The sequence below is a fragment of the Jaculus jaculus genome, chromosome 1 (genome assembly GCF_020740685.1).
Source record: "Jaculus jaculus isolate mJacJac1 chromosome 1, mJacJac1.mat.Y.cur, whole genome shotgun sequence".
Classification (NCBI taxonomy): Eukaryota; Metazoa; Chordata; class Mammalia; order Rodentia; family Dipodidae; genus Jaculus; species Jaculus jaculus.
The window spans coordinates 165,954,399-165,981,761 of record NC_059102.1 but is presented as its reverse complement, the minus strand read 5'-3'; the positions used below and the strand labels follow the sequence as shown (position 1 = coordinate 165,981,761).

The 27,363-nt window shown below is 47.9% G+C and overlaps 1 protein-coding gene across 7 annotated transcripts in view; it reads right to left on the bottom strand.

Moving 5' to 3' along the window:
• Positions 1 to 512: 512 nt before the first annotated feature.
• Ahnak (AHNAK nucleoprotein) overlaps positions 513 to 27,363 on the bottom strand; it is a 34,448-nt gene continuing 7,597 nt past the window's right edge. Inside the window, exons 2-7 of one of the 7 annotated variants that reach the window (XM_045134748.1) lie at positions 20,869 to 20,969; positions 20,355 to 20,511; positions 19,041 to 19,228; positions 6,990 to 18,080; positions 5,153 to 6,221; positions 513 to 4,768 (exon numbers count right to left, since the gene is read on the bottom strand). In XM_045134748.1, the coding sequence (XP_044990683.1) occupies positions 1,380 to 4,768; positions 5,153 to 6,221; positions 6,990 to 18,080; positions 19,041 to 19,228; positions 20,355 to 20,511 (15,894 nt within the window). In that variant the 5' untranslated portion in view covers positions 20,869 to 20,969 and the 3' untranslated portion in view covers positions 513 to 1,379. Of the gene's footprint in view, positions 18,081 to 19,040; positions 19,229 to 20,354; positions 20,512 to 20,868; positions 20,970 to 27,363 lie in introns of all 7 variants that reach the window. The other 6 variants (XM_045134750.1, XM_045134745.1, XM_045134755.1 and 3 more) reach the window with 6 other exon arrangements.

The following is a 27,363-nucleotide window of genomic DNA, read 5'->3' as shown; positions in this document are numbered from 1 at the left end:
AGAGTTCATCTGCAGTGGCTGCAGTGGCTGGAGGCCCTGGCGCTCTCGCTCGCTCTCTGTCTCTCTGTCTCTCTGTCTCTCTCTCTCTCTCTCTCTTTCTGTCAAATGAATAAATTAAAATCAAATATTAAAAAAAACACTGTGCAGTATGTCTTTCTGTTGTCTATCACTGAATACACTGGTAGAAACTTGGAAATGAAAAAAAAAAGTAAATAAAAGAAATAAATTAATTGAAGCAAAGGGTAGTGGCACACAACTTTAACCCCAGAACTCAGGAGGCAGATAGGAGGATCGTGAGTTTGAGGCCAGTCTGAGCTACAGAATGAGTTCTACGTCACCCTGGGCTAAAGGGAGACCCTGCCTCAAAACAAAAACTAACAAAACAACATCATCAACAACAACAAAAAAAAAAATAGCAATGGCACCCACGGATCACTGAAGTGTGGGCTGTGTGGGCAACCGCTCTTGCCGCCTTGGCTTCATCCCTCAACAGACTCCAAGGGCACAAGATATCAGGGTTAATCAACAGCTTTATTTGTCTTGTACAGCATAAATTTTCTTACATTCTCAATTAATTTGCCATTAAAGTGCCAGAACTTTTCTCAATCACAATAACACTTGTTAAAAGAAATCAGAACTTTTTTTTCCAGGAACATGGCACTCATGAATAGCAATTTTCTTACAAAACAGTTTTCTTACAAAACACAGAATGGAAGCCCCTCATGTTGACCTGGTGGGTTGGGCAATTTGCAAACATCCTAATTCCCTCTCACCTTGAGCACCAAACAGGCTGGGACTAACACCCCTGGGGAACAAAGCTATACTACAAAGCTTGAAAAACACCCGGGTACACCTTGGCTGCCACCTCCTCTGGGCCATGCCTGGGTGTTGCTGTTTGACTAGGTCCAATCTTAGGAACAATGAAGACCTGGCCCACTCCGTTGCCTTTTATCCCACCCTCCCTTCCTAACAAAAGCCCCAAAAGTCATTGCAATGAAAAAGTGGGTTTCCATTACCCCAATACTAACAATGTAAAAATGAAGATAATAAACACAAAAGCTTGCTTAGTAAACAAGAGATCTCAGCATTCAATGCAAAAGAAAAAAAAAAAAACCACCTGAAATCTTAAGACAGACACCGCTGACTTTGCACATGGGCTGGATGAACTTGGAACTCTACCTATCTGCACAGCTCCAGAAGCCTAGAGGCAGTTGATTTTTTTTTTTTTTTTCAGCACTTGCCACTGACAGAGGCAAGATTTTTGCATTATTGCTGAGGCTGCTGGGGTGTTTCTCTTTGGAGTTTATATACAAACACACCCATGGCTGATGTATTTATATATATATATATACACACACACACACACATACAAAAGCCCACTACTCTTTCTTTGTGGAAACCGACAGTTCTACTTCTGGAAGCTGGATGCCCACCTTAGTCCCACTGTCATTGCTGGAAGAAGAGGACAGTCGGGACTTCTTGGAGGCCAAGGATACCCCACTCCCCTGTAGCTTGCTCGCCTCATCATCACTCCCAGTCACCTCGTAATGACCTTTACTCTTTGACCCTAATCCACCAAAGGTACCAAATTTTAGCTTCCCATGTTTGCCTTTAACTTTTCCACCTTCGAGTGACACTTCTCCACCTTCGAATTCCAAAGTCCCCGTTGGGGTGGAAGGTGCAGAGAACTCCCTCTCGTCGCTGAAAGAATTGGAGCGGTGCCTTGGCTTCTTGCTTTTAAACAGGGAGAACCTGCCTTTGGGTGAAGATGCTTCAGCCTCTACATCTCCTTCGAGAGAGCCCAGACTGGCCTTTGAACTTTTCAAGTCACCTTTGGACCCAGAGATGGATGCTTCTGGAGAGCCAGTGACACCGCCTTTCCCTTTGGGTTTGGAGAAAGTGAACTTGGGCATTTTGATTTTGGATTTTTTCAGTTTTACTTCAGACTCCTCCCCTTCGCCTTCTCCGGCACCAGCCTGTGCACAGCCTTCCACTTTAGGGAAGTGGACATCCACTCCCACTTCTCTGCCGACCAGCTCACGGCCAGAAAAAGTAAATTTGGGGATCTTCATCTTGGGGAATGTTACTTTTCCAGATCCACTCTCCAAGTGACCTTGAGGCCCAGACACACTCAGTCCAGGACCATGGAGTCCAATCTGACCTCCTTTCACACTTCCTTCTACCTTTGGTCCTGAGAAATGAAGGCCCCCAGCCAACTTGGACGAATCCAAGTTGAGAGCAGAAGAGACTTGGGGTCCTTTCCACTCAACTCCAGAGCCTTTGACACTCATATGCCCTTCACCCAGGCTGGCCTCTGGAACACTGATACCCCCTGAAACATCCACACCTCCTTTGATTTTCGGACCCTTCAAGCTGACACCAAAATCTGACTCAGGAGATGCCATATTAAAGGAAGGCCCCTTTATGCTGATATCGGAACCTTTTAGATCACCTTTGATTTCAGGACCAGAAATCTGCCCTGTAGGGAGTTTCACATTTACACCTGGCAGATCCATATCACATCCAGAGGATTTGATTCCAGGCATCTGGAGGTTTCCTTCAAGGCCTTGAACACTGATGCCTGGAAGGCTCCCCCCAACTGTATGGCCTTTCAACTCACCGACAGGCCCAAGGCTCCCCTTTACTTTTGGTCCTTCCAAGTTAAAGTCCATGCCTGGTGCTGAGAACTGAGGCCCCTTCAAGTTCACATCCATACCTGGCCCCTTTAGTTCTCCACCAACTTGTGGCCCTTTGATGTTAATGTCCAAGTCAGACCCTGGACTGGAGATGTCAAACTGGGGCAGCTTCATTTTGGGAAGTTTAATACCACCTTCTGATGCCTCTAAGCTGAGATCAGGAGCACCCACAGATATTTTAGGGCACTTGATGTCACCAGACATAGCCAGATCTCCCTTTAGACTTGGTCCCTTCAATGTCACATCTGGTGCTCCAACATTAAGTGTCGTTGTGGCATCAATCCCTGACACTTTCACACCATCTCCTCCCATCTGTACCTTTCCATCAACACCTCTGAGGTCAAGCCCTGGGGCATGCACCTTCATGCTGGGAATTGATGCATCCACATCTGCCTTCAAACTTGGTCCTTTCAAGTTCAGGTCGAGGTCAGGTCCAGAGACTTTGGGCATAGAGAGGTTCACTGAAGGCAAGTCCACTCCTGGACCTTTTAGAGAGACATCAGACCCTTCAAGCTTAACATCTGGCATGCTCAAGTCTCCTTCGAGAGAGGGCAACTGGACATGGGCCTCAGTGCCCCCACCCTCCACTTTCATACCAGGAACACTAATCTTGGGCAATGAAAACTTGGGGAACTTGATTTTAGCTTCTGGACCTTGCAGATCTATGTCTGGTCCTTCCAGGCCCACACTGGGGACATCACCCTTAATCTTTGGTCCTTTCAAGTTAACATTCACATCGGGTAAGGAGACCTGAGGGGCAGAAATGCCAAAAGATGGTGCTTTGATTTTAGCATCTGGGCCTTCAATGTTCATGTCAGGTTTGCCCAAGTTTACCTCCATCTTGGGTCCTTTCAAACTGCCCTCTACTTGGGGTCCTGAGACATCCACACTGGGCACTTTGAATTTGGGAGCCTTCAGCTTAATGTCAGGAACTTCCACATTGATCCCAGGTGAGGAAACATCCAGGTCAGGTCCATGAATTTCACCCTCCATCCTGGGGCTAGGGAGGGGAGCCTCAGCTTTAAATTTAGGTGACTTAATATCAAATTCTACATCTGGAAAGTACATCTTTCCAAACATGGTTTTCTTGGTTTTGGGAGATTTCATGTCGACCTTGAGTGCAGCATCAGGCCCTGCAACATTGACATCCACATCAGGAGCCTTGAGAGTAGCATCAATCTCACCTCCAGGAACATTTAAATCAAATCCCTGTTTCTTGGCCTTAACTTTAGGACCACTCATGTGAATTTTAGGCATTTTAAACTTACTTTTCTTGCCCTTGCCACCAACACTTATTTCAGGAGTCTCAACATTCAGCTCTGCTTCAGGAACAGTCACATCTAGTGAAGGTGGCTTGATGTCAGCTTTAGGGCTTTTTGCACCAAATCCAAACTTGGGTTTCTTAAACTTGGGAAATTTAACATCTGGTCCCTCAATGTTAACATCTGGGCTCTCCATATGTACATCTATGCTTGGAGTTTCTAAATCCACTTTGGGGCCCTTAAGGTCCACTTCACCACCTTCAAGCTTAGGACCAGAAATGCCAATTTTGGGTGTCTTGAGATGCAAATCAACATCAGGTACATTGACTTTAGGAGCAGATATATCGAGTGAAGGCATCTTCAAGTGAGGGCCACTGAGTTTGGCATCAGGACCTTTGAAATCCAGACCGGGACCTTTGAGGTCTACTTCTGGTGCTTTGAAAGAACCCTCAATCTTAGGGACAGAAATATCAACATCTCCTTTTATTTTAGGTCCTTTTAAATCCAGATCTACATCAGGCATAGATATTTTGGGGGCTTTGATATTAATCTCAGGCATCTTGAACTTGGGGCCCTTTACTTTCATATCTGGACCTTCAAGGCTCACATCTGGTGCCTCAATATCCACCTTGGGTCCTGAGACATCAAGGTCAGCCTTGGGCAGGTTCACATCCACTTCAGGGCCCTCTGCTTTGAAGCCAGGCATGCTGAACTTAGGCATTTTCACCTTTGGCATCTTCAGGTGCCAGTCTGGACCATGAACATCCACATCTGGAGCATCAATGTCCACTTTGGGGCCTTTGATGTCAACTTCAGGGACTTTGATCTCACCTTCCACCTTGGGCAGGGAAACATCCACATCACCCTTTACTTTGGGCCCTTTCAGGTTTAAGTCAATGTCAGGCATGGAGATCTTGGGGGCTTTGATGTTCATCTCAGGCATCTTGAACTTGGGGCCCTTCAGTTTTGCATCTGGACCTTCCAGGGTCACATCTGGCACGTCAATGTCCACCTTGGGTCCTGAGACATCAAGGTCAGCCTTGGGCAGGTTCACATCCACTTCAGGACCCTCTGCTTTAAAGCCAGGCATGCTGAACTTGGGCATTTTCACCTTGGGCATCTTCAGGTGCCAGTCTGGACCATGAACATCCACATCTGGAGCATCAATGTCCACTTTGGGGCCTTTGATGTCAACTTCAAGACCCTTGACATCACCTTCCACTTTGGGCAGGGAAACATCCACGTCACTCTTCACCTTTGGACCTTTCAGATTCAGGTCAACTTCAGGCATTGATATTTTGGGTGTCTTGAGGTGGAGATCAGGCATTTTAAACTTGGGGCCCTTCAGTTTCCCTTCTGGGCCATGAATATCAATGTCAGGAGTGTCTATGTCCAGCTTGGGACCCTTGACATCTGTTTTAGGAATGGAAATGTCCAAATCTCCCTTTATCTTAGGTCCTTTCAAGTTCAAATCAATGTCACTCATTGAGATTTGTGGGGTTTTGAAATGAACATCAGGCATTTTAAACTTGGGACCTTTGAGTTTCCCTTCAGGACCCTCAATGTCTACTTGTGGCCCTTTCAGGTCACCTTCCACTTTAGGTAGTGAAAGATCCACATCTCCTTTTACTTTAGGCCCTTTAAGGTTTAAGTCAAAATCAGGCATGGAAATCTTGGGAGCTTTGATGTGCATATCTGGCATTTTAAATTTAGGCCCCTTTATCTTTCCTTCAGGACCTTCAATATTGACATCAGGAGTGTCAATATCCACACTGGGGCCTTTGATATCAATACTAGGGCACTTGAGGTCACCTTCCATTTTAGGCACAGACAGATCCACATCACCCTTCATTTTAGGGCCTTTAACATGCAAATCAAAGTCAGGCATGGAGATCTTGGGGGCTTTGATGTTCATCTCAGGCATCTTGAACTTGGGGCCCTTCAGTTTTGCATCTGGACCTTCAAGGCTCACATCAGGTACATCAATGTCCACCTTGGGTCCTGAGACATCAAGGTCAGCCTTGGGAAGGTTCACATCCACTTCAGGGCCTTCTCCTTTGAAGCCAGGCATGCTGAACTTGGGCATTTTCACTTTGGGCATCTTCAGGTGCCAGTCTGGGCCATGAACATCCACATCTGGAGCATCAATGTCCACTTTGGGGCCTTTGATGTCAACTTCAGGGACTTTAATCTCACCTTCCACCTTGGGCAGGGAAACATCCACATCACCCTTCATTTTGGGCCCTTTCAGGTTTAAGTCAATGTCAGGCATGGAGATCTTGGGGGCTTTGATGTTCATCTCAGGCATCTTGAACTTGGGGCCCTTCAGTTTTGCATCTGGACCTTCAAGGCTCACATCAGGTACATCAATGTCCACCTTGGGTCCTGAGACATCAAGGTCAGCCTTGGGTAGGTTCACATCCACTTCAGGGCCCTCTGCTTTGAAGCCAGGCATGCTGAACTTCGGCATTTTTATTTTAGGCATCTTCAGGTGCCAGTCTGGGCCATGAACATCCATATCTGGAGTATTAATGTCCACTTTGGGGCCTTTAATGTCAACTTCAGGACCCTTGAGGTCACCTTCCACCTTGGGAAGAGAAAGATCCACATCACCCTTAACCTTTGGACCTTTCAAATTTAGGTCAACTTCAGGCATGGAGATCTTGGGAGCCTTAAGATGGAGATCGGGCATTTTAAACTTGGGGCCCTTCAGTTTCCCTTCTGTGCCATGAATGTCAATGCCAGGAGGGTCTATGTCCACTTTTGGTCCTGAGACATCAAGGTCTGCTTTGGGCAAATTAACATCCACTTCAGGGCCCTCTCCTTTGAAGCCAGGCATGCTGAATTTGGGCATTTTCACCTTGGGCATCTTCAGGTGCCAGTCTGGGCCATGAACATCCACATCTGGAGCATCAATGTCCAGTTTGGGACCTTTGATGTCAACTTCAGGACCCTTTAGGTCACCTTCTACCCTAGGCAGAGAAACATCCACATCTCCTTTCATCTTAGGACTTTTCAAATGCAAGTCAATGTCAGGCATGGAGATCTTGGGGGCTTTGATGTTCATCTCAGGCATCTTGAACTTGGGACCCTTCAGTTTTGCATCTGGACCTTCAAGGCTCACATCAGGTACATCAATGTCCACCTTGGGTCCTGAGACATCAAGGTCAGCCTTGGGCAGGTTCACATCCACTTCAGGGCCCTCTGCTTTGAAGCCAGGCATGCTGAACTTGGGCATTTTTATCTTGGGCATCTTCAGGTGCCAGTCTGGACCATGAACATCGACATCTGGCACATCAATGTCCACTTTGGGGCCTTTGATGTCAACTTCAGGAACTTTAATCTCACCTTCCACCTTGGGCATAGAAACATCCACATCACCCTTCACTTTGGGCCCTTTCAGGTTTAAGTCAATGTCAGGCATGGAGATCTTGGGAGCTTTGATGTTCATCTCAGGCATCTTGAACTTGGGACCCTTCAGTTTTGCATCTGGACCTTCAAGGCTCACATCAGGTACAACAATGTCCACCTTGGGTCCTGAGACATCAAGGTCAGCCTTGGGAAGGTTCACATCCACTTCAGGGCCCTCTCCTTTGAAACCAGGCATGTTGAACTTGGGCATTTTTATCTTAGGCATTTTCAGGTGCCAGTCTGGGCCATGGACATCCACATCTGGCACATCAATGTCCACTTTGGGGCCTTTGATGTCAACTTCAGGGACTTTAATCTCACCTTCCACCTTGGGCAGGGAAACATCCACATCACCCTTCATTTTGGGACCTTTCAGGTTTAAGTCAATGTCTGGCATGGATATATTTGGAGTTTTTAGGTGCATCTCTGGCATTTTGAATTTGGGCCCCTTTACTTTACCCTCTGGGCCCTCAATGCCAATATCAGGAGTGTCAATGTCCACTTTAGGGCCTGTAATGTCCAAACTGGGGCCCTTTAAATCACCTTCCACTTGGGGCAGTGAAACATCCACATCACCCTTCATTTTAGGACCTTTTAGATTCAGATCAAAGTTGGGCATGGAGATCTTGGGGGCTTTGATGTTCATCTCAGGCATCTTGAACTTGGGACCCTTCAGTTTTGCATCTGGACCTTCAAGGCTCACATCAGGTACATCAATGTCCACCTTGGGTCCTGAGACATCAAGGTCAGCCTTGGGAAGGTTCACATCCACTTCAGGGCCTTCTCCTTTGAAGCCAGGCATGCTGAACTTGGGCATTTTCACCTTGGGCATCTTCAGGTGCCAGTCTGGGCCATGAACATCCACATCTGGCAAATCAATGTCCACTTTGGAGCCTTTGATGTCAACTTCAGGAACTTTAATCTCACCTTCCACCTTGGGCATAGAAACATCCACATCACCCCTCACTTTGGGCCCTTTCAGGTTTAAGTCAATGTCAGGCATGGAGATCTTGGGGACTTTGATGTTCATTTCTGGCATCTTGAACTTGGGGCCCTTCAATTTTGCATCTGGACCTTCCAGGGTCACATCTGGCATGTCAATGTCCACCTTGGGTCCTGAGACATCAAGGTCAGCCTTGGGCAGGTTCACATCCACTTCAGGGCCCTCTGCTTTGAAGCCAGGCATGCTGAACTTCGGCATTTTTACTTTGGGCATCTTCAGGTGCCAGTCTGGGCCATGAACATCCACATCTGGAACACTGATATCCACTTTAGGACCTTTAAGATCAACCTCTGGTCCTTGAATATCCCCTTCAAGTTTGGGAAGAGAAACATCGAGATCTCCTTTTACTTTGGGTCCTTTCAGATTTAAGTCGATTTCAGGCATGGAGATCTTGGGAGCTTTGATGTTCAAGTCAGGCATCTTTAATTTCGGACCTTTTAAGCCTCCTTCTGAACCTTCCATATTGAGTTCTGGGCCCTCAATATTCATACTGGGTCCTTCTATGTTGATGTCTCCTTTTGGTAAATCCACAGCCACATCAGGCCCCTCTGCTTTTACTCCAGGCACACTGAACTTGGGCATTTTCATTTTGGGCATCTTTAGGTGCCATTCTGGACCATGAACATCCACATCTGGTGCATTAAGGTGGACTTCTGGTGCTTTAATATCCACTTTGGGACTTTTAAGTTCTCCTTCTAAATTAGGACTGGCAATATCTAAGTCTCCTTTGACTTTAGGACCTTTCAAGTTTAGCTCCACATCGGGCATAGAAACTTTGGGAGAAGAAATACTCAGAAAAGGCATTTTAAACTTGGATCCTTTCACCTTTCCTTGGACTTCAACTTCAGGAGCATTAATATCAACTTTTGGACCTGTCACATCAACGTCTGGCTTTTTAACTTTGACATCCACCTCAGGTGTCTGAACTTTGGAACCCGAAAAATTAAATTTAGGAAGCTTAAAGCGAGATTTCTTTGATTTTCCTTCAATATTGATCTTAGGACCAGAAATGTCCACTTCTGGGCCCTTCACATCCACTTTGGGAGGTTGAATATCACCTTCTAATTTGGGTCCAGAGATATCAACATCTCCCTTCAGCTTTGAGCCCTTCAAATTTAAGTCAATTTCTGGCATGGAGATCTTGGGCATATTCACATGCATGTCAGGCATCTTTAGTTTCGGGCCTTTTAATTTATTATCTGGGCCATGAATGTTAATATCTGCAGCATCTACATCTAACTTTGGGCCCTTTATGTCAAGAGAAGGGCCTTTCAAATCACCCTCTATATTTGGAAGCGAAACATCAACCTCTCCTTTCATTTTGGGGCCTTGAATATTAAGATCCAAATCTGGCATTGAGATTTTAGGGGCCTTGATGTTCATATCTGGCATCTTGAACTTGGGGCCCTTCAATTTAGCATCTGGACCTTCCAGGCTCACATCTGGTGCCTCAATGTCCATCTTAGGTACTGAAACATCAAGGTCAGCCTTGGGCAGGTTCACATCCACTTCAGGGCCTTCTCCTTTGAAGCCAGGCATGCTGAACTTGGGCATTTTTATCTTGGGCATTTTCAGGTGCCAGTCTGGGCCATGAACATCCACATCTGGCACATCAATGTCCACTTTGGGGCCTTTGATGTCAACGTCAGGGACTTTAATCTCACCTTCCACCTTGGGAAGGGAAACATCCACATCACCCTTCACTTTGGGCCCTTTCAAGTTTAAGTCAATGTCAGGCATGGAGATCTTGGGGGCTTTGATGTTCATCTCAGGCATCTTGAACTTGGGACCCTTCAGTTTTGCATCTGGACCTTCAAGGCTCACATCAGGTACATCAATGTCCACCTTGGGTCCTGAGACATCAAGGTCAGCTTTGGGCAGGTTCACATCCACCTCAGGACCCTCTGCTTTAAAGCCAGGCATGCTGAACTTGGGCATTTTCATCTTGGGCATCTTCAGGTGCCAGTCTGGGCCATGAACATCCACATCTGGCACATCAATGTCCACTTTGGGGCCTTTGATATCAACTTCAGGACCCTTTAGGTTGCCTTCCACTTTAGGAATAGAAACATCCACATCACCCTTAACCTTTGGACCTTTCAGGTTTAAGTCAATGTCAGGCATGGAGATCTTGGGGGCTTTGATGTTCATCTCAGGCATCTTGAACTTGGGACCCTTCAGTTTTGCATCTGGACCTTCAAGGCTCACATCAGGTACATCAATGTCCACCTTGGGTCCTGAGACATCAAGGTCAGCCTTGGGCAGGTTCACATCCACTTCAGGGCCCTCTGCTTTGAAGCCAGGCATGCTGAACTTGGGCATTTTTATCTTGGGCATCTTCAGGTGCCAGTCTGGGCCATGAACATCCACATCTGGCACATCAATGTCCACTTTGGGGCCTTTGATGTCAACTTCAGGAACTTTAATCTCACCTTCCACCTTGGGCATAGAAACATCCACATCACCCTTCACTTTGGGCCCTTTCAGGTTTAAGTCAATGTCAGGCATGGAGATCTTGGGGGCTTTGATGTTCATCTCAGGCATCTTGAACTTGGGGCCCTTCAGTTTTGCATCTGGACCTTCAAGGCTCACATCAGGTACATCAATGTCCACCTTGGGTCCTGAGACATTAAGGTCAGCCTTGGGCACGTTCACATCCACTTCAGGACCCTCTGCTTTAAAGCCAGGCATGCTAAACTTGGGCATTTTCACCTTGGGCATCTTCAGGTGCCAGTCTGGACCATGAACATCCACATCTGGGGCATCAATATCCACTTTGGGGCCTTTGATGTTAACTTCAGGTCCCTTAAGGTCACCTTCCACCTTGGGAAGGGAAACATCCATATCACCCTTCACTTTTGGACCCTTAAAATGCAAATCAAAGTCAGGCATGGAGATCTTAGGAGCTTTGATGTTCATCTCTGGCATCTTGAACTTGGGGCCTTTCAATTTTCCCTCTGGTCCTTCAACATCAATGCCAGGCCCACTCATATCCACCTGTGGCCCTTGGAGTTCTCCTTCTACTTTGGGAATGTCTACATCCACCTCTCCCTTTATCTTGGGACTCTTTAAGTGTAGATCAATGTCTGGCATGGAGATTTTGGGAGTCTTAAAGTGCATGTCTGGCATCTTGAACTTAGGACTTTTCCATCTGCCTTCTGGGCCTTCCACAGCAACTTCTGGCATATCAACATCCAATTTGGTGCCCTTGACATCAAGTTCAGGACCCTTTAATTCTCCTTCAACTTTTGGGACAGAAGCATCAATGTCACCCTTGATTTTAGGTCCCCTTAAGTTGAAATCAACATCAGGCATGGAAATCTTGGGAGCCTTGAAGTGCATGTCAGGCATCTTAAACTTGGGACCCTTAACCTTCCCTTCTGGGCCCTCAAGGCTTACATCTGGGACCTCAACGTCCACCTTAGGTCCTGAGACTTCAACGTCAGCCTTGGGCAGGTTCACATCCACTTCAGGACCCTCTGCTTTGAAGCCAGGCATGCTGAACTTGGGCATTTTCATCTTGGGCATCTTCAGGTGCCAGTCTGGACCATGAACATCCACATCTGGGGCACTTATGTCAACTTTGGGGCCCTTGATATCCACATCTGGCACTTTGATTTCACCTTCTACCTTGGGTACAGTCACATCCATATCCCCCTTGACTTTGGGGCCTTTCAAGTGCAAGTCCACATCAGGCATGGAGATCTTGGGGGCCTTGAAATGCATGTCTGGCATCTTAAACTTGGGACCCTTCAACTTTGCATCAGGACATTCCAGATCAACATCAGGTATCTCTACATCCACAGTGGGACCTTTTACTTCTCCCTCCAATTTTGGCACAGTCACATCCATATCCCCCTTGACTTTGGGGCCTTTCAAGTGTAAGTCCGCATCAGGCATGGAGATCTTTGGAGCCTTGAAGTGCATGTCTGGCATCTTAAACTTGGAACCTTTCAATTTTGCATCAGGACATTCCAAATCAACATCAGGCACCTCTACATCTATGCTAGGACCTTTCAAATCACCTCCCAATTTTGGTACAGACACATCCATATCACCTTTTACTTTGGGCCCTTTCAAGTGCAAGTCCACATCAGGCATGGAGATCTTGGGGGCCTTGAAGTGCATGTCAGGCATCTTAAACTTAGAACCTTTCAGCTTCCCTTCTGGCCCCTCCAGGCTCACATCTGGGGCTTCAATGTCCACCTTGGGTCCTGAGACATCAAGGTCAGCTTTGGGAAGGTTCACATCCACTTCTGGGCCCTCTGCTTTGAAGCCAGGCATGCTGAACTTGGGCATTTTCATCTTGGGCATCTTCAGGTGCCAGTCTGGACCATGAACATCCACATCAGGAACATCAATGTCCACTTTTGGCCCTTTGATGTCCACATCTGGCACTTTGATTTCTCCTTCTACCTTAGGTACAGTCACATCCATATCCCCCTTGACTTTGGGGCCTTTCAAGTGCAAGTCCACATCAGGCATGGAGATCTTGGGGGCCTTGAAGTGCATGTCTGGCATCTTAAATTTGGGGCCCTTTAACTTTGCATCAGGACATTCCAGATCAACCTCAGGTACCTCTACATCCACACTGGGACCTTTGATATCAACTTGTGGGCCTCTGAGGTCAGCTTCCACTTCTGGCACAGAAGCATCTATCTCTCCTTTGAGTTTTGGTCCCTTCAAATTCAAGTCCACTTCTGGCATGGAGAGCTTTGGAGCTTTGATATTCAACTTGGGCATCTTAAATCTGGAGCCTTTTAATTTTCCTTCTGGTCCCTCAATATCCAAATCAGGAGCATCAATGTCCACCTTGGGTCCTGAGACATCAAATTCAGCCTTGGGCAGATTCACATCCACTTCAGGACCCTCTGCTTTGAAGCCCGGCATGTTGAACTTGGGCATTTTCATCTTGGGCATCTTCAGGTGCCAATCTGGACCATGAACATCCACATCTGGGGCAGTGATGTCCACTTTTGGCCCTTTGATGTCCACATCTGGCACTTTGATTTCACCTTCTACCTTGGGTACAGTCACATCCATATCCCCCTTGACTTTGGGGCCTTTCAAGTGCAAGTCTACATCAGGCATAGAGATCTTGGGGGCCTTGAAATGCATGTCTGGCATCTTAAACTTGGGACCCTTCAGCTTTCCTTCTGGACATTCAATATCAATATCACCTACATCCACATCCATCTTAGGGGCTTTAATATCAATTTCAGGACCTTTCAGATCTCCCTCCACTTTTGGAAGGGAAACATCCACATCACTTTTTAGTTTAGGTGCTTTCAGATTAAGTCCAACATCAGGCATAGAGATTTTGTGTGTCTGTATGTTCATGGTTGGCAGCTTGAACTTGGGGCTCTTTACTTTACCCTCTGGACCTTCAATATTCACACCTGGAGCCTCAAGGTCCACCTTGGGTCCTGAGACATCAAGGTCAGCCTTGGGCAGGTTCACATCCACTTCAGGACCCTCTCCTTTGAAGCCAGGCATGCTGAACTTGGGCATTTTCACCTTGGGCATCTTCAGGTGCCAATCAGGACCATGAACCTCCACATCTGGTGCATTAATGTCCATTTTGGGGCCTTTGATATCAACTTCAGGAGCTTTTATCTCTCCTTCCACTCTTGGAACTGAGATATCACGCTCTCCTTTCAGTTTAGGGCCTTTCAAATTCAAGCTAACATCTGGCATGGATATCTTCTGAGGTTTTACATTCATTTCCGGCATCTTGAATTTAGGACCTTTTATTTTTGTATCTGGAGCTTCAATATTCACATCAGGTACATCAATGTCCACCTTGGGTCCTGAGACATCAAGGTCAGCCTTGGGAAGGCTCACATCCACTTCAGGACCCTCTGCTTTGAAGCCAGGCATGCTGAACTTGGGCATTTTCATCTTGGGCATCTTCAGGTGCCAATCTGAGCCCTGGACATCCACATCTGGAGCACTGATGTCAACTTTGGGGCCCTTGATGTCCACATCTGGCACTTTTACTTCACCTTCTACCTTGGGTACAGTCACATCCACATCCCCCTTGACTTTGGGGCCTTTCAAGTGTAAGTCCACATCAGGCACGGAAATCTTGGGGGTTTTGATGTTCATCTCAGGCATCTTCAACTTGGGGCCCTTCAGTTTTGCATCTGAACTTTGAAGATTCACATCTGGGATGTCAATGTCCACCTTCGGTCCTGAGACATCAATGTCAGCCTTGGGCAGGTTCACGTCTACTTCTGGGCCCTCTGCTTTGAAGCCAGGCATGCTGAACTTGGGCATTTTCATCTTGGGCATCTTTAGATGCCAATCTGGGCCCTGGACATCCACATCTGGAGCACTGGTGTCAACTTTGGGGCCCTTGATGTCCACATCTGGCACTTTGATTTCACCTTCTACCTTGGGTACAGTCACATCCATATCCCCCTTGACTTTGGGGCCTTTCAAGTGCAAGTCCACATCAGGCATGGAGATCTTGGGGGCCTTGAAATGCATGTCAGGCATCTTAAACTTGGGACCCTTCAGCTTTCCTTCTGGCCCCTCAAGGCTCACATCTGGGGCTTCAATGTCAACTTTAGGTCCTGAGACATCAATGGCAGCCTTGGGAAGGTTCACATCCACTTCTGGACTTTCACCTTTCAGAGTAGGCATACTGAACTTGGGCATTTTCAACTTGGGCATTTTCAAGCTCCAGTCTGGGCCTTGAGCCTCCACATCTGGTGCTTTCATATCAACCTTAGGACCTTTGATATCCACATCTGGAACTTTCATTTCTCCCTCTATTTCAGGTGCAGAGATATCTAAATTTCCTTTCATTTTTGGTCCTTTAATATCCAGGTCAACATCTGGCAAAGATACCTTTGGAGCCTTGAAATGCATCTCGGGCATCTTAAACTTGGGGCCTTTCAACTTTCCTTCCGGTCCTTCAAGGTTCAGGTCTGGAGCAGTAAGGTCTAACTTTGGTACAGAAATGTCCAAATCAGCCTTGGGCAGGTTCACATCCAATTCCGGGCCCTCACCTTTGAGACTTGGCATGCTGAATTTGGGCATCTTAATCTTTGGCATTTTCAAGTTCCATTCAGGACCCTGAACATCAACATCTGGAGCACTGACGTCGATTTTGGGTCCTTTCAGGTCCCCTTCCAGCTTTGGCACTGTCACATCATATTCTCCCTTTGCCTTGGGGCCTTTCATATGCAGATCCACATCAGGCATGGAGATCTTTGGGGCCTTGATGTTCATCTCTGGCATCTTAAGCTTGGGACCCTTCAACTTCCCTTCAGGCCCTTCAATATTTACATCTGGAACTTCAACATCCACCTTGGGTCCTGAGATGTCAATGTTGGCCTTAGGGAGGTTCATCTCTGCTTCTGAACTCTCTGCCTTGAAGCCTGGCATGCCAAACTTGGGCATGTTCATCTTGGGCATCTTCAGGTGCCAATCTGGGCCATGAACATCCACATCTGGAACATCAATGTCCAACTTGGCACTTTTAAGCTCAACATCAGGAACTTTAATCTCACCTTCAGCCCTTGGCACAGTGACATCATACTCTCCCTTTACATTAGGGCCTTTCAGATGTAAATCCACATCTGGCATGGAGATCTTTGGAGCTTTAATATTCATTTCAGGCATTTTAAACTTAGGTGTCTTCAATTTCCCTTCTGGTTCCTCAATACTCACATCTGGAGCACTGGCTTCTAGCTTAGGTTCAGAAATGTCTACCTCTACTTTGGGTAGATTTATATCCACTTCTGGACCCTCTGCTTTGAATCCTGGTGCATGGAATTTGGGCATTTTCATCTTGGGCATCTTCAGGTGCCAGTCTGGACCACGAGCATCCACTTCTGGGGCACTGATATCAACTTTGGGACCCTTCAGTTCTCCCTCAAGTTTTGGTATTGTTACATCATATTCTCCCTTCACCTTTGTACCTTTAACATGCAAATCTACATCAGGCATGGAGATCTTTGGAGTCTTGACACTCACTTCAGGTATCTTAATATCAGGGCCTTTTATACCCTCTGTGGTGACATTTGGGCCTTCTACATTGACCTTTGGCCCTGAAATACTGATGTCTCCTTTGGTTAGAGTCACATCTACATCTGGGCCATCCCCTTTGATTCCTGGAGTGCTGAACTTGGGCATCTTCATCTTGGGCATTTTCAGGTTCCACTCTGGGCCATGAACTTCCACATCTGGGGCACTGATATCCACTTTGGGGCCTTTAACATCAACTTCAGGGACTTTGACTTTCCCTTCTGCTTTGGGGAGTACAACATCTACACCCCCTTTAGGTGCGGCCACATGTAAGTCTACATCTGCCATAGAGATCCTACAGGTTCCTGTTTTCACAGTAGGACTGCTGAGCTTGGGACCTGTCAAGGCCCCCTCTAGGTTTGGTGTCTCTATGTCCACTTTGGTGCCTTTACCTGCCACCTGAGGGCCTTTAACATCACCTTTCACCTCAGGTGCAGATACCTTAATATCTCCCTTCGGCTTACAGGCACCAAGGCTCAGATCCACATCCTGCATAGAGATTTTAGGCTTCTGGATAATCCTTTCAGGAGTCTTGACTTTAGCACCCTTCATCTTCCCTTCTAGCCCACCAGTAGCAATCTCGGGTAGGCTGACCTCCCTAGAGACCCCAGGAAGAGTCACTTCACTTGTAGGCTGTGTCACATCAATGCCAGCTCCCTCTGTCTTTGAACCAGATGCAGAGAATTTAGGGACTTTCATCTTGGGCATATTCAGTTTGCCTCCAAACCCATGAACATCAATATCAGGGACTCGAACTTCCACACTGGGACTAGTGATGCTTCCCTCAATTTTGGGAGCAGAGACATCCATTCTTATGCTCCCCTGTGGCTTGGCACCTTTCAGGCCTAAGTCACCCTCAAGTGATGGCCCAGTGATGTGAGGGCCCTTCAGCTTTCCCTCAAGCCCTTCAATATTGGCAGAAGGGGCACTGACTTCCAAATGAGGGGTCTGGATGTTCCCACTGATGGTCAAGCCTGGCTGGTTGCCCTTGTGCCCCACAGATAATTCAGGTGTGGAAACACTCAGCTCTGCCTCCAGTACCTGGCCCTCAGGCCCTGCTGAGACACCAAATTTTGGTATCTTCATTGTAGGAATTTTAATTTTCCCGTTATCACCACTCTGGAGGGATGAACCCTGCACCTCTGCTGCCCCATCCCCAAGGGAAGATGAAATATCCACTACTGGAACTTGAACCCCACCTTTGCCACCCAAGTCCAAGCCCTTTGCACTAACATTGACACTTGGGCTTCCCACCTTTATCCCAGGCACATTGACCTGGAATTTCGAGTGGCTGGAACTCTGAAGCTCTGGTCCAGAAGTGGAAATGGCCCCTGCCCGGATTTCCATGGCAGGGCCTGGGGTTGGAGAGGCTGCCCCTGATCCAGAGGGCAGTCTGATCACCGTCTTTCCAGGCTGGGTCTCCACATCAACGTTGGAGATTTCAGTCACTTCATGTCTTGGAATCTTGATCATGAACTCAGGGCTGCTGATGTCAATGTCCTTGGCTCCTTCTCGGCTGGTCACATCCACAGTGTAGGCTGTGACCCTTCTGGTCACTGTGATGGTGCGGCTCTGGGTCTCCCCAAGGTCTCCTTCCACTCCATCCTCCGACCTCAGCCGAGGCTTGATCTTGGTGGCGTAGATGCGCTGGTACTCCTCATCATCCCCGCTCTGCAGAAAGACACGCCCGGCAGAGGTTGCAGCAGAGCCTGCCTGAGTTGGCAGATACCCGGCCACAGCCCAGCCGACAACATGGTTTCCCAAAGAGGCTTTTGGACCATACTGAGGGTCCTGAGAATCACCATAACAGGGGCACAGAGAACCTCCTGAGACACAACACAAGAGTCTAAAGAAAGGGGCTGACATCCACATTACAGGAAGAAAACAGAAATTACTTGGGGGAATATACTGGCAAGCCATGAGAGGGTTAGACACACACACACACACACACACACACACACACACACACACACATAAAGACTCCTGAACTATGCTGTCTGGGAGAAGGATCTACAATCCAGTAGTGGTTTAAATCAACCTGTTCGAAGGATGTCCACCCAACCAGGTCCTTCATCCCTCAACTCTCAACTCACTGACTGGCTTTAGTCAAGAAGGCCTCCCAGGGGTCATTTGCACAATGGAAAATATGTGTTGAGCCCAACAGCTTGGCTGTGTTTGGGTTACACCTTCACTTTGACCACTCATCATTTGTTCAGTAAATAGGGCATCAGGATAGAGAATCATCCCCTACAAGCACTGTGCCTCTTACCTTCTGACTCACAGAACGTAAGGAGAAAAATGGTGTCTGTGAGGCACTAGTGAGCACCATGGAATCATTTCAAAGAATCTTGTAAGGCAAAACACCTTTCTCCTGGTATCTATGCCAAGGCTGCATGAGTTGGTTCCCATATCATGGTACAGTGAGTACTCTCAAGAGACCAAAGGAAGACTTTACTTTTAGGGGCAACATTAGCCACACTTCACACATGAATAGGAAGAAACAGGCTGATGGAAGGCTCAAGAGAATTCAGAGGATTGACAGAAAGAGATTAACAGAGATCCAGCAGTGAGGCCAGCACGCTACTGTGGGCAGGGAGAGTTTAGAACACAGACAGGCCACCAGGTACTCACCAGAACTACCTCGGAGCTACGGGAGCTGAAGACTTCATGGCTCCAGGTCTGGCCAGGTTCAGGGGAGCGATCCCCCTTGCGATGTAGCTTCAGGCCAACAGTGTGATGCCCCATGGTGTTCAGGAGCTGGGTCACCTCACCCGACTGTAGATTGTCAAAGTAGATGGTGGCACCCACAATCTGGTCCCCTAAGCGAGGAGGAACAACTATCAGGTAAGACAAACAAGGCCTCAAGGAAACAACCCACAACAGTTCTGGCCCTTACACTGAATTGCATTTAACCCTCATGGGTGCCTGGCAGGTATGGGACTACCCAATGTACTGATAAGGAAACCACAGCTTGAAAAAGTTAATTAACTTGCAGACCTTGTGAGTGGTAGAATCAAATCTGAGAAAATGGTTCAGTAGTTAAAGGCACTTGCTTGCAAAGCCTAAAGGCCCAAGTTCAATTCCCTAGTACCCATGACACACAAAGTGGCACATGAATCAGAAGTTCATTTGCGGTGGCAAGAGGCCCTAGCATTCCCATATACACATACTCTCTTCCAAATTTTTTTGTTTGTTTGTTTGTTTGTTTTGTTTTTTGAGGTAGTGTCTCACTCTAGCTCAGGCTGACCTGGAATTCACTGTGTAATCTCAGGGTGGCCTCGAACAAATGGCAATCCTCCTACCTCTGCCTCCCAAGTGCTGGGATTAAAGGCATGTGCCACCACGCCTGGCTTTAATTTTTTTTTTTTTAATTTGAGAACCAAGTATCCAGAACCTCCACACAACTGCCTTTCCTGAGACCCATAAATAGTGTCACAGAATGGTGAGGAAGAACAGGACTTGCATATTGACTATCCTGATGTTGCTAGATCCATGCCTACCACAGCCACTTGTCCATCTCTTTTTTCTTTTTTGGCTTATATATGCGTGTGGTATGTGTATGCACGCTTGTTCATATGCATACAGGTACACATGGGTTCATGTTGGGCATCTTCCTTGATTGAATTGCACTTCATTTACTGAGGCTGGGTCTCTCATTTGAACCCAGACCTTACCAATTCAGCCAGTCTAGCTAGCCAGCTTGCCCTGGGGATCCCCAGTCTCCACCTCCCAAGAACTAGGTTCACAGACATGCCACCAAAGCCAGCCAGCAGTTAGGTGGGTGTTGGGGATCTGAACTCGAGTCCTCACACATGCGCAGCGGGTGCTTTGTCAACTGAGCCATCTTCCCAGCCCTCTGCAACTTAACTTCTGCCTCTACCCTTCTCTCTAACACTTTTCTCATGTCCAGTACCGGTGCTCAGTCAGTACCCTGGGGAGACTCACCCTCCTTGACCACTCCAGTGCGGGCCGCAGGGGAGTTCTGCATCACCTCCTGCACAAAGACTCCATCATCCCTCTGGGCAATGGTCAGCCCATGGGAGCCACTGCCCTGCCAGTTAGGCAGCAGCAGCTCCCGGGTTGTCTCCTCCTCCTTCTCCATCTGGAATGAGATGAGGAAACAGAGCTCTGGTCAGTGGGGGCATGAGGGCAGGAAGGTATGAGAAATCCAGGGCTCTCTGACCTGTACATGTTCAGGGAGAGGAGCCCTCACTCCTGTGTACCTGTTCCCTGGGCACTGGCTCAGCTGTCAAGTGAGGGGTTCCACTGCAGGAAGAGTAATCTGTCACATGTCCTTCACTCGTGTGGAAATTCTCCAAAGGCACAGCAGAGAAGATGGAAAGGAGGTAACCAGCCCTTTGTCCCTCCCAGGGCCCACCCTCCCAGTGCTATCTGAGGTTTCCAGTGTTCCACATCCCATCACTTCACTTCAACCCTGTGCACCATATTACCTACTGACCTCTGCAGGACTCTGTTCAGGAACAAACGCCTTGCCAGGAGCCCGCCCCTCCTTCTTCTCTTCCCCTTAGTCTCTCTCTTCGGGACTCTCGGTCATACAACCTAGGACAAAGTTCACAATGATGCTCACACTCACTCAGCTGCCTCAAAACGCCGGTGAATGTCACCCAAGTAATACTGGATGCCGTTCTCCAGGCCAGGCCGATACCCTGGCCCCTACTACAGTCAGCAACTCTATGACTCTCAAGCCTGTTGCCACAGAGAGCTTGGTTAGACTCTGTTATAGACAGGGGAGGGGCCTGAGAGGCCACGCCCCTTACTAATGAGATAATGACAGTAATAGGTTGCAAGGGAGTGAGTCATTCTCTTCTAAGGCATAGCCACTGGTAAGTGATCAGAAGAACACAGGGAGACTGAGGAGATAAGAGAGAGTAATATCAAAATGTAACATACATCAGGCTGGAGAGATGGCTCAGAGGTTAAGGCTCTTGCCTACAAAGCCTAACAACCCCGGTTCAATTCCCCAGTACCCATGTGAAGTCAGATGCACAAAAGGGCACATGCAGCTGGAGTTCATTTGCAATGGCAGAAGGCCATGGTATGCTCATACTCTTTCTCTGTATCTCTCTAGTCATAAATAACTTTTTAAAAAAGATTTATTTTTAGGGCTGGAGAGATGGCTTAGGGGTTAAGGCGTTTGCCTGCAAAGCCAAAGGATCCTGGTTCCATTCTCCATGACCCATGTAAGCCAAATGCACAAGGGGCGCATGTGTCTGGAGTTCGTTTACTAGATGAACAAGATGCCCTGGTGTGCCCATTCTCTTTCTCTCAAATAAATAAAATAAATATTTTTTAAAAGATTTGTTTTTATTTATTTATTAGAGACAGAGACAAAGAGTGAGAATGGGCATGCCAGGGCCTCTAGCCACTGCAAGCAAACTCCAGATGCATGTACCACCTTCTGCATCTGGCTTACATGGGTCCTTAGAAATCAAACCTGGTTCCTTTGGCTTTGCAGCCAAGTGCCTTAACTGCTAAGCCATCTCTCCAGCCCATAAATAAATATTTTTTAAAATGTAATATATATGTATAAAAATGTCAAAAAAAATTTTAAAGAAATCCAGGTGTGGTGGTGCACGCCTTTAATCCCAGCACTCAGGAGGCAGAGATAGGTGGATTGCTGTGAATTTAAGGCCACCCTGAGTCTACATAGTAAATTCCAGATCAGGCTGAGCCTAGAGTGAGAGCCTACCTCAAAAAAAAAAAAAAGGTAAGGTTAGAGGACGCCAGACTAGCTTTACAATGCTGCCTCAGCATCCTCCTAAGTGTGGGACCCTGGCCAAGGGCACTTAACTCATCTGAACTCTGTTTCCTTGTCTACAAAAAGAGAGATGATTTTAAAAAAAAAGTTCAAGAGGGCCAGGTATGGTAGTGCACACCTTTAATCCCAGCACTCAGGAGGCAGAGGTAAGAGAATCACTATGAGTTCAAGGCCACCCTGAGACTACACAGTGAATTCCAGGTCAGCCTGGACTAGCATGAGACCCTACCTCAAAATACCAGAAAAAAAAAAAAAAGTTCAAGAGTACTTAAGGAGCAAGAGGAAATCTGTGGGCACCTAGGAGTCCCACTGTATATGCATGCTTATCAAATTCTCTAGAAGTGCTTCAAGAATGAGAGCCATGACTGTCTCTGTTATGGGCTTGGAGAGGACGGCTTCCTGGGGCACACACCGAGAGAGTGGTGATGCTTGGGGGTCTTGGTTCCAGGCCTGTTTGCACGTCTTTTCCCTGAGCCACATCCAGTCTGCAGTGTGCCACTGATGTCAGATTCCTCAGAAGGGGCTTCCAAGCAGTGATGGTGGTGGCCCCTCTCCACCCCAGTGACAGTGACCCAGCTCAGGACCAAAACGAGTGCTCACCAGCAGCCGGGAGCTTCAGGTCCGATGCATCTCCCAGGCCTGAACAAAGATATCCCCAGCCCCATCGGGATCCCCAAGCCGAGGCAGAAATGAGCTGGTCTCAGGCTCATGGTGAGTCAAGGACCATCTGACTGCCCACACTGGGCCCTGAGCCAGGCCCTGTAGGTAAAGACACCCTCCAGTCACAGGATGACCTGTCAGCTGCAGTGGCGCCCCAGGAAAACATCGGGCACCACCGTGGCTATGGAGACGAACAACAGCCACCCACACAAAATGGCGGTGGCAGCCATCTAAAGCATGCCTGTGAAATTGTGTGGGGACACTAAAGTTGTGGTGAGCCTCACCCAAGCCCCACCCTTGCTGCTACTTACATTCAGAAATTAGTTGACCAATCAATAAATACATGCATAGGGATCACCTCCGGTATGTTCAACTTTGTACTGGACGCTGTAGAGGCTACTAGCCAGGAACAAGCACAGTCCAGCCCAGCACTTAATTGCACACTGCATTAGATTGTTACCTTCCGTCGTTCATGCATCCTCTAAACATTTATTGAATGCACTCTGTGTACCAGGTATGGAGATTTAAAAGACTCAGATCCTGTCCTGGATATAAATTATAAGCAAGGTACTTTGGGTATGACGAATTGAGCCTCACAATGTCCCAGAAGGCTTAGGGAGCCTTCTCAGAGGAATGAAATATAAATGGGGCTTTAAAGGTGCTAGAGTAGGCCTCCCGGATGGAACCGTGGGCTCTTAGAAATTCATGGGCACTTAGCAGTTCCAGTCTCAGGCAAGTCGCCCCACCTGTTCTCCTATTTGACAAACTTGTACATGTGGTATTTATCATGGGCTTCCTCCACAACACAGGTGCTGGCTAGGGTGAACGCAAAGACAGAAAGGAGAGGCCTGTTGGCACAGGGGTAAGCTAGGGAAACACCTCCTCCCTTCCGGGCAGGCAGGGGAGGCCACTATGGGAGAAAAGTCACCCTGATTCTTCCCTGCATGAAACTGGCACCTTCTGTCCCAGTGCAACACAGAGAAGCCAAGCTGACAGATAAGGAACCGGGCAAAAGAAGGAAAGATAAGTCTCCAGCCCTGACCTCTCAGAACTGAAGCTATCCCCTCACCTCACCCCTGCTTCAGGCTGTCCCAGTGCCCCCTTCTTCCCAGGCCCCTTTCTCAGCCCAGCATCCTGGTGCTGAGCCAGCAGAGGGGAAAGAGCGCCAACTCACCCTCACCCACAGGCGGCCCGCCCTCCCTCCTTCCACCGTGACTCACTGCAGCCGGCAGCAACAGCTCCAGACATGCACACAGTCACGCCTAAAACCTAGTCCACGCAGTGCCTTCTGGGCCAGGCCTCCAGGTGCCAGAGAGACTAGAAGTCCTGTAGGCTTCCCAGGCAGCTTCTCTGGATGGAGCCCTGGGACAGGAGTCCCTGGAAGCAAAATCCTCAGTCTCAGCAGAAAGTTGCCATATCCTTCAATCCAGTGGCTGCTGAGGGGAGAAGTCATTCTGAGAAGGTTCCACAGTCCATGAGAACAAGAGCCCTTAGACCCAATTCTGCAAGTTGGCTCTGCCCAGCACTCTATGGCTTCTGGGCCAGATGGAGCTGCCAAGCACCTATCTGCCCTGGCTCTGGCCCTGCTGTCTTGACCCAGCCTGGAAGGACATCCTCTCGTCCCTGCCAGACCAGATGGGGCGTAGGATGCCCATGAGACAAGTAAGGCCAGGGTGGCAAAAGCCTTGTTTTTTTTGCTTCTGGATCCCAGTCCTTGGTCTCTCCTCCACCCCCAGAGCATATACCAAGGCCAGATGTTCCTCTTCCTCCTCCTCCTCCCCCAGCAGTTAGGTTAAGTCAGGCCTTCCAGGGCATCCAAAGGAAGGTCACTGGAGTGAGGAATTTCTACCAGTTCAGTCAAGTGTCACAGCCTTAGGGCCAGAGGAGATCTCAAAGCTGTGCTGCCCAACATGTTGCTATTTAAATTTAAACTGATGAGCTGTGCATGGTGGCTCATACCTATAACTCCAGCACTCAGGAGATAGAGGCAGGAGGATCAGAAGTACGAGCTTCAAATTCAGCTACAGAACAAGTTCCAGGTTACCTAGGCTACATGAGACTCAGTCTCAGAAAACCAAAAATAAGCTGAGCACCGTGGCTCACGCCTTTAAGCCCAGCACTTGGGAGGCAGAGGTAGGAGGAATGCTGTGAGTTTGAGGCTACTCTGAGACTACACAGTGAATTCCAGGTCAGCCTGGGCTAGAGTGAGACCCTACCTCAAAAAACTTTAAAAAAAAAAAGAAAAAGGCTGGAGAGACTGCTTAATGGTTAAGGCACTTTCCGACAAAGCCTAAGGACCCAGGTTCAACTCCCCAGAACCCATGTAAACCAGATGCACAAGGTCATACATGTGCACAAGGTGGCACACGCATCTGGAATTCAATTGCAGTGGCTAGAGGCTCTGGCATGCCAATTCTCTTATTCTCTTTTGCTCTCTCATAAGAATAAAATAAAATAAAACAAAATAAAATAAACTGAGGCTGATTAAATTGATTTTTTGCTTGCTTGTTTGTGTGTGGGTGCATGTGCTATTTTTGAGATAAGGTTACATGTAGCCCAGGCCAGTCTTGAGTTCAGTATGTAGCCAGCCAGGGATGATCTTGAGCTCCTGCTCTGCTGGTTCTTCCTCCCAAGTGTTGGAACCCATAGGTGTGCACCACCAAACCAGGTATATGTGGTGCTAAGGATGAAACCCAGGTCTTCATGCATGTGCATACTAGGCAAGCATTCTACCCACTCTGGTTTGGTTTGTTTTGTTTTTAAGTTTTTGAGACAAGGTCTCATGTATTCAGACTGGACTCAGACTCCATATACAGCTAGTGATAATTTTGAATTCCTGATCCTCCTGCCTCCACCTCTGAAGTACATTACACAACTGCACCACCACACTCAGCTTTTGTTAAAATAATTATTTATCTACTTGTTGAGAGAGAGGGAGTGGGCATGCCAGGAGCTCCAGCCACTGCAAATGAACTCTACATATATGCGCCACCTTGTACATCTGGCTTTATGTGGGTACTAGGGAATCAAATCTGGGTCCTTTGGCTTTGCAGACAAGTGCCTTAACCACTAATCTATCTCTCCATCCCCCACACTCAGCTTTGAATTAAAATTTTAGTTCATGGGTTTCACTAGCCACATTTCAGGTGCCCAACAGCCACATGCAGCTACCATTGCTATATTAGACAGCACAGACAGGCAAGATTCCCCCTGCCATAGAGCTTGTGGGACAGCACTGGCTGCTATTTGCCAATGGGGAAAGGAGGGTATAGAGGTGAGTGTTAGGGTCCTACAACCCAAGTTGGCTAGTTCCAGCCCCATGCCCCACAAGAGACCACCTAGTCCTTCGTGATAAGAAGGGTCAGAGCAGGGCTGGAGAGCCTCTAAGGCAGAGAAGGCTGTTTGGAGGACAGAGAAGGAGTGAGATGGCAAGGACAGTCTAGGTGTAAAGCGGAGAGGACACAAATCCAAGACAGCAGAGATGAAGCATAATTCAAATCAGAAGTCATGTCAGAAGAATGGCCGTCCTACAACTCAAAGCCTCGCAAGCGCGGAACCACAAAGGAGGTCCAGAGCAGCGGGGCTCCACCTGCACTGGCTCCCAGACGCCGAGCAGATCCAGAAGAGGCCCAGGAAGCAGAGTCCTTCCTTGGACAAAGGGTCCTTGGCAGAAGTGACCTCTACGGGAACATTCTTTGAGCTGCCCCTGGGAAACCAGACCCAGTCTTTTCTCTCCCCAGGGAGAGGACTCAAGCTAATTGCTGCAGCAGCTACAGACAGCCCTCCACTCAGCGTCAGTGCCAAGATGACAGGAACTGATACACAGTCTCTAAGTGACGAGCCCAAGGGTCTCAGTGCCTGAATGCACCAAATCCAAAAACAAACTACACACCAGAGGGGCTTACAATTGTGCATCCACCTGCCCAGCACAAGCTACACACAGAAGACAGCACTCTCAGAGAGGACACCACCTGCATCGAGCAGGACGCTAGGACAGGGCAACTTCCAGCATAGCAGCACACGCATGCGCCAACCAGCCCACTAGGCTCTCAAGGCCAGAGACAAGCAGTCCCTGTGCCGAGAACGCAATGACTCACGCCAGAATTAGAGACCTCCACAGGAGGGAAAGCCCTGAACACTCATACCGAATTGAGGAGTTGGATATTCAAAGAACAGAGACACACCCAGTGGGGTGATCTACGCTCATAAACACTCCCCAGGCACAAAGAGGAAGAGAAAGCTGTACATGAAAAGAAACCTCCTCCCTCCATCACGAGCTGAGGGGAAGAGAATTCTGCACAGCACTACAGTGTGCCAAGTATTGCACTGGCTAGCGACATCCATGCCTAGAGTCCCAGGCCACCTCCAGAAGATCCTATGTGGTAAGAATTGATATCCTTATTTTAGAGACGTGGAAACTGGCCCCAGTCTTCACCCAGGTAAATAATAAATACACACATGGGATAAGACACACAAGAAGCCACAGAAACAGATACACAAGGGAGATACTCAGAA